Source organism: Mytilus edulis, chromosome 10 (genome assembly GCF_963676685.1).
Source record: "Mytilus edulis chromosome 10, xbMytEdul2.2, whole genome shotgun sequence".
Lineage (NCBI taxonomy): Eukaryota > Metazoa > Mollusca > Bivalvia > Mytilida > Mytilidae > Mytilus > Mytilus edulis.
In genome coordinates this window covers 56,508,254-56,526,773 of record NC_092353.1, presented here as the reverse complement: position 1 = coordinate 56,526,773, position 18,520 = coordinate 56,508,254, and the positions used below count along the sequence as shown (strand labels likewise).

Below are 18,520 nucleotides of genomic sequence, written 5' to 3'. Positions count from 1 at the left end.
TAAGACCATAGCCGACACGAAAGTAGAAAGTTTGATAAAACGAAAGAAGGAAAATATGAAAGTAAAACCTGGTCAACATGGTCAACATTTTCTTCCTGAAAGTGTGAGCAACATGGTTAAATCAATGACTCATTCTGATGCTCATTCAATTAACCTATGAAATGTAAAATTGGTAAATTAGTACTCTAAATATTTGCATAAAATTTACAAATTGGTAATTGACCGTAATTGAAGCCCATTCAACAAAGACAAAAATATTATTTTGAAATTAAGTTTGACCAATAATATGAGTTCACTGTCTTTGTAGGTTTTGCAAATAGGCATTATCTAACCGTTTTGATTGACAAATCATCATATACATATTTACAGAAAACACGTACATGCAGACATTTGTTACATAGATATTAAAGAAAGTAGACAAAAAGGTTGCATTATACACTCCTGATCCCATCAAACACTTTATATTGAGTATCTCAAACAAAATAGACAACTCACTCCAGTAACCATGATGCAAATATGTATAGAAGACTGTATGAACTTTGCAAATTCAGGAATCATTACTTATATATACCGGTATATATAATTACATTAGGCACCGAAACATGTCGATCAATAAATTTCTGCAGCAGTCCCTAAAGTGTTGTTGTTATAAGACTCTCTACATTTTATGTTTTTTATCATAACGACCCTGCATACCCTCGGGTATCCACTTTATGGACTCTACCATACTACAGACTCTACCATACTACAGACTCACCAGGCGTTGGTTCACTTTTGTTTGTAATTAATTACATTAGATGTAAAATGTTTCATTATGATACTTTATTCTGATTGGCTAACTGCACATCACGTGTTATTCCTTAAGCAATTGCATTACTCAATAAAACTTTTCATTCATGATAACAAGTGGTCCCACAATAAAGAGCACAGGTGTATTAAATAAAACAATTATAAAATTCGTGTTTTCATGATCATAGCTTAAAAATGTAATTATAAGTATTGAATGCTTCTTTTTGTAACTTCATAGGGTTGCAAAAGCGTTGACCATGCGCACATTTTTAGAATGAAGCGCTTCCGTGCTTCATACAAAATGTACTTCGGTCAACGCTTTTACACCCCAATGAAGTTACAAAAAGAAGCATTCAATTCTTAAATAAATAACTCAGAAATTCTTGGAAAGATTGAAAATATGTCCAACATATACTGTCATGTAAATCCGCCTCTGATTATTCAGTGGTTAATCATTAACCTCCATGTGTCAATGCAGTATATATTATCAAAAGCGTCAGTAAGAAAGCAACTAGTATAGGCAACAGAAGTATCAGCAACAATATAATCATTTAAGTCACTAGACTTAATTATGCAGTAAACTATAAACATGGGAAGCAAGCTCAAGATATTATCCTATTGATTATGAAATAATATCATTTAATACATGACATGTAGTCTATATTGTATTTCACCATCCTTTAAAATAGTTTTGATATAATAAATATATGATAAATCAGTGCATAAAAAGTTTTGTGAATACACAGTGTAAATTTTTACACATGATTTATACTCGGCCAAATATTCTATGTTCATGATGCTGAGAAACTTTGAAAATACTGTCTGATGATAGCATTTATTTTTGTAAAAACCATCATAATAGTTGAGTCACAATGACCTATATTTTAAGCTTTAATGAAAGTAAACTGTTAGTGAAGATCTACTTCAATCTACAACTGCAAATTAGTTTTAAGCAATATATACATTATATGTAAATGATCTTTTATGATTGCAGGTTTCATTTATGTCACCAAACCTACATATGACTTATTATGGCATTTATCGGCCCCTATTTCAACACGTTTCTGAAGTTTATCTATAATTATGATCTTGCATATTTTTTCCAGGTGGTCACTGTTGAAAAACATGGACAATTAAAATGATACTAACCACACATTGACAAATTGTTGTCAGATGATACTGTTAAGTGAGCTCTCATTCACCAATGGATTTGGAATGTCCCTTTGTTGGAAGAAGAGCACATTTTGAAGCATTGCTGGAAAGATGGGAGGATCTAAGATGTGTTGGAGTGTATGGGATGAGATCTATAGGCAAATCCAGATTTGTGAAACAGTTATTACATTTTGTATCAAAATACTTCAATGACAATGATTATACGGCTGCATGGGTGGATCTCAGAAATCTTCAGTCACTCAGACAAATTTTTCTTACTTTATTTGAAAAGTGTGAAATACATCAATCCATAGATGGAGATGATGATGAACTCTACCAGGCCATTTTAACTTATCTTTCAAAAACAAACAGAACATTTTTCATCATATTTGACAATGCTGAGGATGCAATTGATTCCGATTTCAATCCAGATTTTATAAATCTGATCAAAGATATCTCAGATCAAAGTGCAAAGGTCAAGGTGTTAATAACATCAACTTCTCACTTGCAAGGTCATGACTTTTGCCATGGAGATGTATACCAGTATGTTGAGTTACTTCCCTTGTCAATGCAGGAATCAAGGGAGTTATTGCATATGTCAGCCCCATCTGTTGACTTTGGAATTTACCTTGATAAAATTGTAGAACTTTGTGAGGGTCTTCCTCTTGCTTTGTTGTTGACTGGTTCTGAGCTAGAGCAGGATGATGGGTTGTTAGAGCCATGTGATATGGTGGAACTACTGAACAAGTGTCGTCTGAAAGTTCTTAGTCAAGATTTATATCCAATCCAAGAGAGAATTGGTATGTAAAGTAATATTTGAATAGAATTTAATGAATTATGGACCCTTGAAATGTTTTTATGATTAAAACAAAATTTGATGATTTTACACAGAAAATTTTACTGTACGTGGTATATACTAGTTGAGATATTGTGTTCAACTTCAATTTGACAGTAACCTTAATAACAATGCTATGAAAAACAACACCAAAAGACACCTGACTGCACAACATGTGCAACTCTAAATGGCACAGAGTCTTAGAAAAGAAATAAATCAATTTAACACATATATATTAGATATTAAAATCACTATTGCCCAGATGAAGTAACTTGCTTTTGTAGACGAAACGTGCGTCTGGCGTATATACTAAATTTAGTCCTGGTATCTATGATGAGTTTATTATATACCTTAGTTTAACTAGTTTAATTCAATATTTATTTCATTTTTTTTTTTTAAATTTAGCACCTATGTACAGACAGTTCTTAAACAGATTATCCACAATACTAAAAGAGAAGCTTGGAATACTCAGTTACATTCCAGGGACATTCTCTGCACAACAGGCAGCTAGATTGTTAGGTAAGTTTAGATTTACTGAGCAAAATTTAAAAGCTGGTCAAATTTAGTTTCTTGATTAGAGTTAATGTTTATTTAAAGTTCTTTGAATGATAAATTAACAGATATATATACAGTAATATACATGAGGGTCGACTAAAAACAAAACTTTACGACAAAAGAGGTGATTTCAGCTTTCCAATTGTAAACTTTCCATTTCTAAGTAGCAACATTCCAGCAGCACCTGCATACGGGGTATATATCTCCCAATTGATACCATATTCCTGTGCTTGTATTTCCTACCATGATTTTCTTAATAGAGGGCTGCTGCTCACAAGGAAGCTATTAAACCAATAGTTCCAAATGATGAAGTTGAAATCATCCCTTCGTAAATTTTACGGACGCCATCACGAGTTGGTTGACCGTTATGGAATAACCCTTTCACAGATGATATCGATTATGTTCCTTACGTTGTAACTACAATCCGCTTCCCTTTCATGATTGTGACCTACTGAATTAGACAATTCACCAGATTTTTTTTAACATGAGCAACACGATGGGTGCCATATGTGGAGCAGGATCTGCTTACCCTTCCAGAGCACCTGAAATCACCCCAAGTTTTTGGTGGGGTTCGTGTTGCTTATTCTTTAGTTTTATATGTTGTGTCAGGTGTACTGTAGTTTGTCTGTTTGTCTTTTTCATTTTTAGCCATGACATTGTCAGTTTATTTTCAATTTATGAGTTTGACTGTCCCTCTGGTATCTGTTGTCACTCTTTTACAGAAATCACTTAAATTTTACAATAATTTTTAGTTTAGGTTAAGAACAGTTTTTTGAAAAAAATAACAAAAAAAATATAGATCACCGATGAGTTAAAAGAGATTTTCAATTTTGCATTTTTGCATCAAAGGGAGATAATTTGGAGCTTTTTCAATGATATATACATTTTAAAAGTCATCTGGGGCCAAAACATATTTTTTCGGTTGATTTTTGTACCAAATGATAAAGTAACAACTAATGCAGTAATAAATAAAATTTGTAATGAAAAAAAAAGTCTCAATTTTTGCTGAAATTTGTGTATCCTCGAGCCTCCTTAAAGTCTAATAATTACTACTGTTGTTTAATTACACAATTTATAGCTATCTATTATTTTTATCTGCTTGAGATGATGACCAGCTCAATTTTCATAGAATTTACAAGATAAAAAATGAAATGCTAAGAGAGGGGGTTGCCAAACCTGTAATTCCCTATGGATTTGCCATTATATATTAAAATTGTAATTAATCATTTCAGATGAAGAGAGTGAAGACATTACCATGACAGAAACACTGATTCCTATTGTTCAACGCCATGTGGTACAGTATGACAAACCTTCAAAGAGATTTGATATACATGGTATATTGAGAGACTGTATTTCAGAGTTCCTGAAAATACAAAATCTACCAGGTATGCATGCTCCTTTGTAATATAAGGCAAGTTGTTGTCTTTTTTTTATATAAAAATATGACGAGAGGGGAGAGATTCCATTCTGCCATCCTTTTAGAATTTAGATATATCCCTTCTTATAATATTAATGGCTAATTAAGAATTTGAATTGAAAAGTATCATCTTTTTCTCACAATTTTACAAAACATTCTGCATCAGTCATATATGAGGGGGGAGGCAGGACCTTTTTCGGGACATCAGGATCAGGCGTTTTTAAACTTGGGATTTTGGGATTTACCCTTTCGGGATCCAGGATTTCTTTTTTCAAATTTCGGTATGTCAGGATTTTTTTTAATTCAGGACCTCGGAATTTCATGTTTTTAAGCCGGGAATTTCAGGATCAGGACCCCTCCAGCCCCCCCCCCCCCCCCCTCATATATTGTATCACCTATAAGCCTTGCAGTTGCTGCTAGTGATATATAGTGATCTGTTCTATCTCCTGTTTCACATTTTGTGTTAATCAGCTATTTCCTAAAAATGACTGGTCCAATTCAACCAAACTCATTTATATTTTTATATTTCACTTCTGGACATGCACCTGCTATTTTAGTTTTTAATTGGAAGGTTGGTTTTTTTTACTTTCAAATGCTAAACTATGTTATGGTTATTAACTACTTCTGCATATGTATATGGAGACAGAGGCAACACACATCTTCCTTGGAGGACTCATTACTATTTGAAGGGGAAGTATTTCATTTTTTTTTAGGCAAATTAAGAATTTTATCAAATGCAAATTTTGTATTTTGTACATACATCCCCTCTTAAGAAAATGAGCCAAATTCATAAAACAAAATCTAAATTATCCAAAGTCTGCTTTAGATTAAAAATATATTTTATGAAGGGGTTTTACGTTGTACATAGTTTAAATGTTTTAACTGAGTTATTTTGGGGTTCCCTTTTAAAAACAAAGTTTTTCAATATTCAATATGAATCAATATATGTAGAGACTATATAAGCAATACAGAATCCTGAAACCTAGTCAGAATTCTGAAAATGTATAGTCAGAATTCGGAAAATCTATACATGTAGTTTAAAAGTAACATATTTTCAGAAATAAGGAAAAGATATTGCAAAATGTTTGCTGAGCTCATGCATGATATATGTGATAAGATGGAGACTTCACAGTATGCAGAGGCCCTGAGTATGTATAACATGGAGCAGCAGAACTTTCAAAAACTGATGACAGATGTAATGTACACCACTGAGGACACTTACCCAGTATATGTAGATCTGGCAACAACAGCCTTCCCTACCATGACTAGATTTGTCGGAGGTTGGTAGAAGTTTTATAATTCTCAATTTAAAGAAACTTATTTTGCGGCCATGTTATTATATGAGGGTCTGGTTAAGTTTAGAATAATAAAAAGAATTTAAACAATCTAGGGGTTAGGGGGAGGGTTTGGATCTCGCTAACATGTTTAACCCCGCCACATTATGTATGTATGTGCCTGTCCCAAGTCAGGAGCCTGTAATTCAGTGGTTGTTGTTTGTTTATGTGTTACATTTTTTTGTTTTTTTTTTTGTTTTTTTTATATAAATAAGGCCGTAAGTTTTCTCGGTTGAATTGTTTTACATTGTCATTTAGGGGCCTATTATAGCTGACATTGTGGTATGGGCTTTGCTCATTGTTGAAGGCCGTACAGTGAACTATAGTTGTTAATTTCTGTGTCATTTTGGTCTCTTGTGGAGATTTGCCTTGTTGGCAATCATACCACATCTTCTTTTTTATATTAACTCACTTTTTTCTTAGTTCATTTGATTTGTAAACTACACAGATTTCTAGAAAAACTTTATATTCATGCTCTCATGTTTTATTCATTGAAACCGTTATCTTATCAAGTCCTCAGAAATTGTATTGGTTCAACAGTGTATAAGTACTTTTCATACATCAATATATACTCTAAACCAACTTATTTTCAAGAGTGATCTATTTTGTGCTTTTTGCCAGAAGCAAAATAATGCGAATATAAATCATTGGAAAAATTAAAAACTTGGATCTTTCCTTGGCTAATTACATCAAGTAAGTATGAAAATTCCCAAATTAAAGCGCTGTGAATTGGACTAGAAAGGGCTAAATAATAAAGTATCTGCAAAAATAAGTTGGTTTACAGTAGTTCTTCAACATGGAGTGACAAGCAGACAAAGACTCAAAGGTGCATTGATAAATGTATAGCTGACTATGCAGTATTGTTTTTTTCTCATTGATGAAGGCTATACAATGGCCATAATTGCTTACTTCCACTTCATTTTAACTTTGGTGGATAGTTATCTCATTGGGAATCATACTACATCTCATTTTTATCGGCAAATTAAAGGGTATATTATGGTATACTGTTGTCCGTCTGTAAGTCCGTCCATCTTCAACATGTCGGACATTAACTAAAAAACACTTTAACCAATTTGCATAAAATTTTGGTGAATTGTTTATATCTATTGACATGAGCTCATTTTTGTTTTTATAAAATTTTGATATCTTGTTTCCGAGTTGTAGGGATTTATTCATTAGAAAAAGTTTTTTTTCAGTTTTTGGACAATATCTCAAGAATGCTGTCACCAACTTGCAAGAAATTTTGGTGAATTGTTCATATCTATTGACATGAGCCCCCTTTCGATTTTTATAAATTTCAAAGGATACGTTTACAAGTTACAGGCTTTTATTCATAAAAAAGGGGGGATTTTCCAGTTTTCCAGTTTTCAGACAATATCTAAAAAAATGCTTTCAGCAGTTCTCTTGAAACTTTGGTGAATTGTTTATATCTATTGATGTAAGCTCCCTTTAGAATTTTATAAATTTCAGATTTTACATTTCCCAGTTATGATGTTTTATTCATTAAAACAGGGTTGATTTTCCAGTTTTCAGACAATAACTCAGAAATACTTTCAGCAATTCTCATGAAACCTAGGTGAATTGTTAATACATGTATCTATTGATGGAAGCTCTATTTTAATTTTCATAAATTTCAAATATGAGAAGTATTTGAAAGTATTCTTTGAAAATGTGACGGGTGTATCATGTGCTCATGGCACAGCTGTTTATTATATGGATAAAGTTCAAGATTATAAGCAATTCATTACAGACAACAAAACCTTGTGTAAGTACAAACAATTGCAATAACAATGTTATGAAAAGCTTTCTAAGATGTGTACATATATACCACTAAGTTACAATTTAATACTTATTTTCAGTGTCTTATGTTTTTCTCACACTAGTATATATGTCAGTTACATGCAAAAATAATTAACATTTTGTGTTAAGCAATATAAAGATGAACATTGTTGAGTGGTGTTTTCTCTAACAAAGTTTTATATATCATAGCACTTGTAAATATTGAAGATTGAATATTCAAATAACCATATACCGGTATATATATTCAGAAAAAGGTTGAACTATTAAAAGCTTTATTTACAAAAACGTTGGCCAGTGAATGTTTTTTTTATACCAACTCAGCTGAAACCACACAACAGAATTTCATGAAACTTTGTAGATAATAAGGACATACTATGTAGATGTTCACATTGACAGAAAATTATGATTCAATATTTTTTCTAGGTGTTACGCCCCTTTGAACTTATTTGCTACAATATACTACTGCAACAGTTTGTTATCGCAACTCCTCTGAAACCACATAACAGAATTTCATGAAACTTTGTAGATAATTAGGTTATACTATGAAGGTTTGCATATCAACAGGAAATTATGATTCACGGTTTTTTTCTAGGAGTTACACGCCTTTTAACTTATTTGCTTCAATATACTACTGCAACAGTTTGTAATCAAACTCCTGAGAAACCACACAACAGAATTTCATGAAACTTTGTAGATAATTAGGTCATATTATGTATATGTGTATATCGACACCAAATTATGATTCAGGTATTTTTCTAGGAGTTACGCTTCTTTGAACTTATTTGCCTCAATATACTACTGCAACAGTTTGTTATTGCAACTCCTCTGAAACCACACAACAGAATTTCATGAAACCTTTTAGATAATAAGGACATATACTATAAAATTGAGAATGGAAATGGGGAATGTGTCAAAGAGACAACAACCCGACCAAATAAAAAACAACAGCAGAGGGTCACCAACAGGTCTTCAATGTAGCGAGAAATTCCCGCACCCGGAGGTATGCAGATTTACATAACAACAGGAAATTATGATTCAATTTGTGTTTCTTAGAGTTATTTTATTTGTCCAGTAACAATGTGGGGAAAGGTGGCATCTGAGCGCTCTCACTAAGGTTCTTTAATTGGCAAAAAAGTTGCCAAGTGAATTATTTATTGACATAAAGGTTGGCTAATGAATGCTTCAGTGATGAAAATGTTGACTAGTGAATGCTTTAATGACAAAAAGAATGATTAGGGCATACTTTATTGTCAATATTTACTGGTGGTGTGCTACAAATTTATGAGTAAACACAAATCAACTGTTTTGCTGATTAGCACAATAATAATTTTTTTTTTTGCTTTTGTATTGAGTGGCTGTAAACAACTTAATTATAATGTTGTGTGCTTATACATATTTTAACAATTCAAGAATTATCAGAATGTGTTTCTTGATTGCCTCTGAAATTGACTTTGATATACATTTTTTTCTCTAATAGTTGGTCTGTTATCTATTTCTTGCATGAAGAGATATTTACTGTATCAAACTGCACATGGGATACAAAAAATGTAAAAAATGATCCAGCATTGGAAAATAATATTGGTACTTTGTTCAGTCATCATGATGATTGATGACTTTCGAAGGTCAAAACAATGAGAATATCCTCCATACCAACAGAGATATGGGATTTCTTTAATAATATTCAAAACACTTACTCTTGTAATATGAGGCAGGCATTACCTGTAAATGGGGACGAAGTCTGTATGAATTATTTTTTTTGTAACTTTAATATTTGTTAAAAAAAAGAAATGGAAATACCGTAACGTTTCCCGGATTTTGGTTCTGTTGTTATGGATTTTAGTTGTGACGTTATTAAAGTTATGACGTCATATACAATGTAAACAAAGAAACGCTATCATCAGGTAACGTTTTTTCATATCGAGGAATTATTAAAAATGAAATTGGTATTGCGTTCCTTCCTATTTTATACAAGACTGATAAAAATATATATTTTACTCAAAGTTTCATACAAACGAGACCGGAAAAGGAAGTTCATTGTAGATTTTTGCGCAGATCCGGAAATTCAAAAACGCGACCAAAAAAAAATTGAATGATTTTGAGTTCATTAGTACAATGAAAATATCGGGAAAATTTTCCCGATTTTTTTTTTTTTTTTTTTAATTGAATTTTCTACTGTTATTGGGGACGAAGTCCCCATATTATATTGTATCATCCTCAATTGATATCAGGAGATATCTAATTCTCACTCATTATGAAACCTTTAAATTGAAGAAATTTTAACAGTTGTTGTTTTAAAGGGTTGAAATAAAAAAAAAATATAACAGGGGGTTCCATGGGATTTAGTCATGATTTAGGTATTCCAGTCTTATTTTTACCAAGTTAAGTTGTATTACCCTTTTGGAATGAGAAGAACCAGCCTAAGCAAGTTTGGTTCATTTTTCTTTTCTTTTTAACAGTACATATTTCATGTATTTTGCTTGATTTATTCTATCATACACAGTACCTATAAAGCACACATATACATATAACATATGCATTTACTTTCACATAATATTCAAGTATTAATTAATAAGTATAATGCAAATCGATTCACTGATAATTATTGGATCCCATTTTACCAACATAACAAACAAGATGTTTTAATTACTGAGTTCTTGTGTTTCAAACATTTTCATACAAGCTGTTAATATTGTTTTCCGATTATAGTCAGTTATTAGTTTTGTTAACAGATATAAGTGTTAACTTCAATGCCATTTAAAGGTTGTCTCATTGGCAATCATACCACATCTTCTTATTTTTATATCAACTATGTTTTTCTTTATAATACAAATAAAAAAAATTCATTCATTTCTGCAGTGGATACCTTTACCTTCATAGAGCAAGTTCTACAATTAACCAGAAGTAATAGGGAAGAATTAGATGAGGCTTTTGTCAGTGTGACCTATGGTAGTGTTCTTACAAATCTTAAGGTAAGTGTCAGATGATCTTGTTGATACTTATATCCAGATTAAAAGTTACCTCTGATAACATCCAATAAGAATAGAAGTTTGACTTATGATTGATGGCGGTCTTCTTTTAAATTCTACAAACATTTGGTAAGGGGGTTATATTAGCTGGGGAACTATAGCTCTTAGGTCCTTATGCAATTTTTTTGCGTTGCCACGAGGAGGCACCAATGGAGTCTTGGTAGAGTAGAGGCTATGTACTGACAGGAGAGGCTGACACACTCAGATCTCTTTTCACATACAATGCTGGTCAGCAGCATAAATGCACTAGACGGATAACACTACCCTGTGTTTTTTTACCACCAACAACACTTATTAACAACTTAATACTATATAGATCTTGTGTATAGACACCTGTATTGTATTGATTACTGTGTGATACTTTTGAAATAAGACTTAGAATTGAGGATGGAAATGGGGAATTCTTCAAAGAGACAACAACCAGACCAAAGAGCAGACAACAGCCAAAGGCCACCAATGGGTCTTCAACGCAGCGAGAAAATCCTGCACCTGGAGGTTGTCCTCAGCTGGTACGGAAATAAAATTGTGTACTAGTTCAGTGAAAATGGATGTCATACTAAACTCAAAAACATATAAATGAACTAAAATTAAAAAAAACATACAAGACTAATAAAGGCCAGAGGCTCCTGACTTAGGACAGGCGCAAAAATGTGGCAGCGTTGAACATGTTTTGTTAGATCTCAACCCTCCCCTTATACCTCTAGCCAGTGTAGAATAAAGAAACACATAGTAAGTCTTGAAAAAAGGAAGGCCCCAAATTTCCTTGGTTTACAGTTTTTGTTTTTCTAACCACCTTATTTTCTTGATACATGATGCTATTTTGTAGGGAGATTTTCATGAAGGAGAAAAAAGCTACAATTACTCCATATCTGTGATGGCTAAGTATAATGTATCCACATGTTTGATGAAGATAAGAGCTCACCAGGGTCTGGGGTGGAATCTTGGATGTCAGGGAAAATCAGCAGAAGCTCTTAGGTAACTTAATGTCTCAATACGATTTTGATTTTCATTGAAAATGATGAAAGTAATTAACAGTTGAAATTATATCATTTGAGATTAACACCCCATTACTCTAAAGGGAAGACATGATTCATTGCACTCTAATAGCATTAGAGGCAATTTCAGGTATAAATTAGAGAAACAAGGTATTACTGGAAAATAAACAATACTTTTATAGTAGCCCTTAATGCAATAGGTTGGATTTGTCAGTTTTCATGATAATTAGGTTTTGATTCCCTGCCTTTTTGGTGGTCACATCAACTTTAAACTTTAGTATATATACCATTTTTGATGCATTTTTTTAATTTGTAAGTTTTTACCAAGTATTTTACCTCGTCAATAGAAAAACTTATATTATGCATACTGTGGTTTCATTATTATTCATGGTATACCAACTTTCATGGATTTCCTTGGTACAGGCCTAGGGAATCATGAAATTAAATGTTCAATGAATGAGAAATTTTAGGTAGACTTGTGTGCAGACTTTGCCAAAACCATGAAATTAAATATATTCACGAATTTGTTTTCATAGGTTGACAGGTATGCATTTCATGGTACTCTGTATTTAGGTTTTAATTCTGACTTTTGGTGGTCATATCAACTTTAAACTTCAGTATGCAGCATTTCTTATACATTTTTTTCTTATTACCAAGTATTTTACTTTGTCTTTTGATAGTAATGTAAGCATATTTCAGTAATTTTTGGTAATAATTCTGTTCACAGTACCCTGAAGAAAGCTTTTCAATATGAAACTGAACTGGGTATGGAGAATGAAGAACTAATTCTACAAACCTTACAGTGTTTGGCTCTCTTCAACACATTTGCAGGTGAGGATGAGATTACTTAGTTGATGTGCAGACGGTCAAATCTGTCAAGGTCATTGAGTTTGCATGTATGATATACAGTAATTATTTTAATTATTGCCAAAAAATGTGTCAGGGTTATAATCACAATAATTAAAACTCGTATTTTGAAATTTTTTATATGAATCATACAGGATTTTTCTGAATATTGCATAAAAATAAAATCGCATTTTAGTCAAAAATGACAAAACTGTAATAATAAATGCACACATGAATTTCTGAATTTTACAATAGTTAATGATAATGTTGAAGATTGTTGCTTAATGTACAGTGGCAAATATCACATGCATATCAGGGCAAGGAACTGTTAATGAAATAGAATATGAACCCCACTTTGAACTGGACCAACATGAGCCTGAATTTTAACTTGCTAGGTTATATGATAATACACTCCAGGAAGACATGTCACCCTTCCTTGACACATTATTTTAGCCAACCTGTCTTTGGTCTTACTTCGAAATGACTTCTGCTTTAGAAGTAGCAAAAACCAATTTCAAGTTTTTGGTTCGATCTGGCTTGGGATCAATCTCACTAACTTCTGCACTCTTGGATTATTATATTATAAGGCTGAATATGATTAAAAGGAGATGTAGCATTAATGCTATTACACAGCAATAATCAAATAAAAGTTTTTAATATTTGACTTTTAGAGTTAAGACATGGCTTTTAGAGATTCATTATTTTGAAAATTAAAAAACATTTAACATTTTAGGATTTTTGGATGAAGGAGAGTTTTACCATTTGAAAGTCCTGAAGAAGAGAAGAGCTCTTTACGGCACAGATGAAAACCCTTCAATTGGAGCATGCTTCAATAATATGGGAATTTTATACAAACAAAAGGGAGATCATTCCAAAGCTTTGAAGTATTATCAGGCAGGACTTGATATTAAAAGAAAAACAAAAGCAACAGACAAAGCAATAGTCATATCAATGAACAATGTTGCCAGTACTTTGTCTGAGCTTGGTCGCCATGACGAAGGCATTGACATTTTAAATGAAGCATTTGATATTGTAAATAAGTACCCTGGTTTCTTGTCTGATTGCCGTGATCTCTCCAATGATACAATGGGACTAGTTTATTTACACAAAAAAGATTTTTATAATGCGATTAAATATTTTAATAGAGGATTGAAAGGGAGGCTAGAATCGTCACCAAATCATATTTGTGTATTGGAAGAAAAAACAAGATTGGCCGAAGCTTATGTTGGACTAGGACAATATAGTGTTGCACAGACAGATTTAGTGGAAACTTTGAAGTGCAAAGAGGGTTTCATTAAACAAATGCCACAAAATACCTTTATATATGATTCTTATAAAATATTAATGGAAGTTTCCCGTCACCTTGGTGACAAGAAAAGTATGGAGTCTTACTTTACAAATTGTAAAGTTGAGATATACAGACTAACTGACTTCTTTGAAGACTTAGGTAATTTGACTAGAGCAAAAGAAATGGCAGATAATTTGAAACAAGTACAAAGAATATATCATGATTTTATGAGAGGAAGGAGAGGTTAAAATTGCATATGTGTTTAAATTCATATTTATCATTCTAGAGGAAACTGTAAATCAACTTATTTTATCTTTTATTTTTTAATGTTTAAAGCATTCTTATTAACTTCCATGCAATTTTTAATTTTATTTTATTTTCAATATTCTTGTTATGTTTTTATTTAAGGTAAGATCCCAGTTATACATATTCACGAAGATTTATATTCACAATACTATTCTACAAAAAATAATCATCAGAGATTGCAAAATACATTGAATCATTACAAAAAGGTTACTTGTACCATACACTGACTGTATAAAAAGGGTAATTGGCTTCATTACTTATACACAAACTGTATTATTTGTGTATCTTTATTCAAAGTGGTAGATTTTGCTTTAATCATATGACATTTATGAATTGTACTATATTTTCTGATCAACATTTGCATGATTGTTGAAGTGTTCTTAATAATTCTAATTTAGTGTGTTAACAATGAGCTGTGCTTTATCCAACAGTCTTGTGACCAATGAGCTCTGACTTATTCCAAGATTAATGTGATCTATTAATTTAGCTGTTTTATTCATTCTACCATTTGTGTGAACTATGAGATATGTATTCATTCTATTATTTGTGTTAACAATGAGATGTTCTTAAACATTCCAGGATTAGTGTGAACATTGACCTGTTCTTATTTATTCTACTATCTGTATGACCAATTATCTGTTCTTATTCATTCCACTATTTGTGTTACCAATGATCTTTTCTCATTTATTCCATCATTTTTGTGACCAATAAATGAGTCTTATTAATTCGCCATTTCAGAATCTAATGCATCCTGGGTAATATTTTCAAAAGTGTACACCAAAACATCCTGATTGTTTAAAAATGTCATAAACAATGGAAATTTAACCAGTGACGTTATTTTCATTTTGGGGTAGGAACAATGAAATTACCCATGATGCTTTAGATTCTGAAACGGCCAATTTGACCATCTGTGTTTCCAATGAGCTATTATTATTGCTTCTGTGTTACAAATGAGCTGTTTAAATTTATTCCACCATTTGTGGCACAAATGATCTCTTCTCTATCATTCCATCATCTGTGTAACCAATGAACCGGTCTTATTAATTCTATCCTTTGTACGAGCACAGTTGTTCTTATAGATTCCATTAATAGTGTGAACAACGAGCTGTTCTTATTCAATCCACCATCTCTGTAATGAATTAGGTGTTCTTATCTTTTCCTTCATTTGTGTGAACCATGAGCTGATCTTTTTCATTCTACCATTTGTGTGAAGCATGAGATTTTCTTATTTATTCTACTTTTTGTGTGAGCATTGATCTGTTAATTTTCATTCTTCCATTTGTCTGACCAATGACCTGTTCCTTTGCATTCTAAGCATTATGTGACCAAACAAGTGTTCTTATTTATCAATAGCATAATTAACCTATCAAGTGTTCTTATTTAACCAAATCATAGTATGATCTATAAAATTGCTAATTGCTCAGTAGCAGAGTGTGACCAATGATTTGCTAATTTATTCAACTAAGGTGTGACCATTAAAATTTGGGTAATTCATCCCAATGTGACCATTCAAATTTGAATATTTATCTCAAGCATAAAATGAATAATAAAATTTGCATAATTAATCCCAATGTGACCATTCAAATTTGAATATTTATCTCAAGCATAATATGACTAATAAAATTTGCATAATTAATCCCAATGTGACCATTCAAATTTGAATATTTATCTCAAGCATAATTTGACTAATAAAATTTGCATAATTAATCTCAATGTGACCATTCATATTTGAATATTTATCTCAAACATAATATGACTAATAAAATTTGCATAATTAATCTCAATGTGACCATTCAAATTTGAATATTTATCTCAAGCATAATATGACTAATAAAATTTGCATAGTCATCCTATGCTTATTTTGACTATCAATGTTGCCTAATTATCAGAAGAATAGTGTGACCAAATAAAAATTGCTTGTATATACCCTTAAGCATAGCACAACTCCTGAAATTTGCCTATTTAACCCAACCATAAAAAGTGACCAATGAATGTTGCTAATTTATCAAAGTATTTTGTGACCATGGAAGTTTGCTTATTTATCTATTGGCATAGTGTGACCAATGGACCTGGCTTTTTGATTCCATGCATAGTGTTACCAATACATTTTGCTTATATCACAAGCATAGTGTGCCCAATACATTTTGCTTATATCCCAAGCATAGTGTGACCAATACATTTTGCTTATATCCCAAGCATAGTGTGACCAATACATTTTGTCTATTTCCCAAGCATAGTGTGACCAATACATTTTGCTTATATCCAAAGCATAGTGTGACCAATACATTTTGCTTATATCCCAAGCATAGTGTGACCAATAAATTTTGCTTATATCCCAAGCATAGTGTGACCAATACATCTTGCTTATATCCCAAGCATAGTGTGGCCAATACATTTTACTTATATCCCAAGCATAGTGTGACCAATACATTTTACTTATATCCCAAGCATAGTGTGACCAATACATCTTGCTTATATCCCAAGCATAGTGTGTCCAATACATTTTGCTTATATCCCAAGCATAGTGTGACCAATACATTTTGCTTATATCCCAAGCATAGTGTGACCAATACATTTCGCTTATATCCCAAGCAGTGTGTGACCAATACATTTTGCTTATATCCCAAGCATAGTGTGGCCAATACATTTTGCTTATATCCCAATCAGTGTGTGACCAATACAATTTGCATATATTCATCCAATGCATAGTGTGACAATGAAAGTTGTTTATTTATGGAAGCATTGTGTGAACAATGAAATTTGCTTATTTTTATCCATAGCATAGCATGATCAATGAAATTTGCTTATTTATCCCGAGCATAGAGTGGCCAATAACATTTTCTTATATATCCAAGCAAAAATGTTCATGTATTGCTTTGATGTTTGACTGCATTTTTAACATTTTTTCTATCCATAAACAATCTGTTATAAAGTAGATTATCATATATCATTCATTCCTTATTCATTTTATTCTATGAACATTCTACTTCATTGTAGTCTTTTGTATATTTCCATTGCTGGGTGTTAATCATGAAATGCGGTAATATTACTCTTGCTTACTTCATTCTTTTTTAAATGAGTTTTATGTGCATCTCTCTTAAAGTTAGTGATTACATTTCTTTACTAAAAAAGGCTTTATCATTGAAGTTGAATTCCACTTCAAAAAGTATATATAAATTTATGTTTTCACTACAATTTGGTAATCATGGCAATCTTTTAAATTGCTGACTCACTATTTTTTATGGTAAATGTATTTTTAGAAAAAAAACCCACTTCAAAATCCGATTAAATATTAGAAAGATTGAGGAAAAATTAGCATGATAATGATACAATGGTTTACAATGTTGTAAATCTGTTATATTATTTCTGATAACTATCTTTAAAAAATATATGATTCAAATTATAATTTATTATATTTTTTTAACATTTTTATTTAATATATATCTTTATTGTTAATGCTGTGATAGATTAATTTTTAGTATGCTGTTATCTGCGGCCTTGTAACTTAATAAAAGAAGGTGCTGTTGAAAATTTTGTTTTTTGCAATTAATCATTTGAGCTATGCCATTTACAAACACATTGAAGAGAGCTCACTAGTGGAATTTTTCATGTCAAAAGATTACTATTAATCTATAATTTAATAGAATCTGGAATGACACCAGCAAATTCATAAGAGGGGTGGAATGTAGATTTTTAATCGGAAATATAATTTTTGATACAAAAGCATGCTCAGCGCTTCTTTTAACCATTTTGGACAATGATATACGCCTCTTTATTTTTTCGCCCCTCTTGCTTATATATCCAAAAGCATAGCATGACTTATGAAATTAGCTGATTTATCTCAAGCATAGTGTGACCAATTTAAGTTGCTAATTTAACCAAGGCATAGCATGACCTCTGGAATTACGCATTTATCGCAAGCATAATGTGACCAATGACGTACACACCAATTACACAATAACACTAGAAATCAAGATGGTACTAGCAAACTCTGGGGAGGGGATGGGAATAATTAAGCCTTTTGATCGAAAAAATATAATTTTTTGGCCATAAAATACGCTCAGGGTTTTTTTGTTTTTACCATCTTGGGCAATTACATACACCCTCCTCCCTTCTTCGTCCAACTTTTGCCTCCAACCCTGGACGATAAAATTGGGCTTAATGTCAATATAGGCAG

General features: G+C 31.8%; 2 protein-coding genes across 5 annotated transcripts in view; one reads left to right on the top strand and one right to left on the bottom strand.

The window, feature by feature from the left end:
• Positions 1-18,520, bottom strand: part of LOC139492177 (inositol 1,4,5-triphosphate receptor associated 2-like) — a 455,884-nt gene that overhangs the window by 54,494 nt on the left and 382,870 nt on the right. The window lies entirely within an intron of this gene.
• On the top strand, positions 8-17,611 carry LOC139491520 (uncharacterized). Of its 4 annotated transcripts, none has more exons than XM_071279253.1 (10): positions 11-103; positions 1,896-2,741; positions 3,182-3,295; positions 4,564-4,716; positions 5,807-6,028; positions 7,833-7,847; positions 10,739-10,851; positions 11,735-11,883; positions 12,631-12,734; positions 13,483-14,416. In XM_071279253.1, the coding sequence occupies exons 2-10, from the start codon at positions 1,994-1,996 to the stop codon at positions 14,283-14,285; spliced, it is 2,421 nt and encodes an 806-aa protein (XP_071135354.1). In that variant the 5' UTR covers positions 11-103; positions 1,896-1,993; the 3' UTR covers positions 14,286-14,416. The 4 variants fall into 4 exon arrangements, with proteins under 4 accessions (XP_071135355.1, XP_071135354.1, XP_071135356.1 ...); XM_071279251.1 differs by having other exon boundaries at positions 22-172; positions 13,483-14,616; XM_071279254.1 differs by lacking the exon at positions 7,833-7,847 and having other exon boundaries at positions 8-172; positions 13,483-17,611.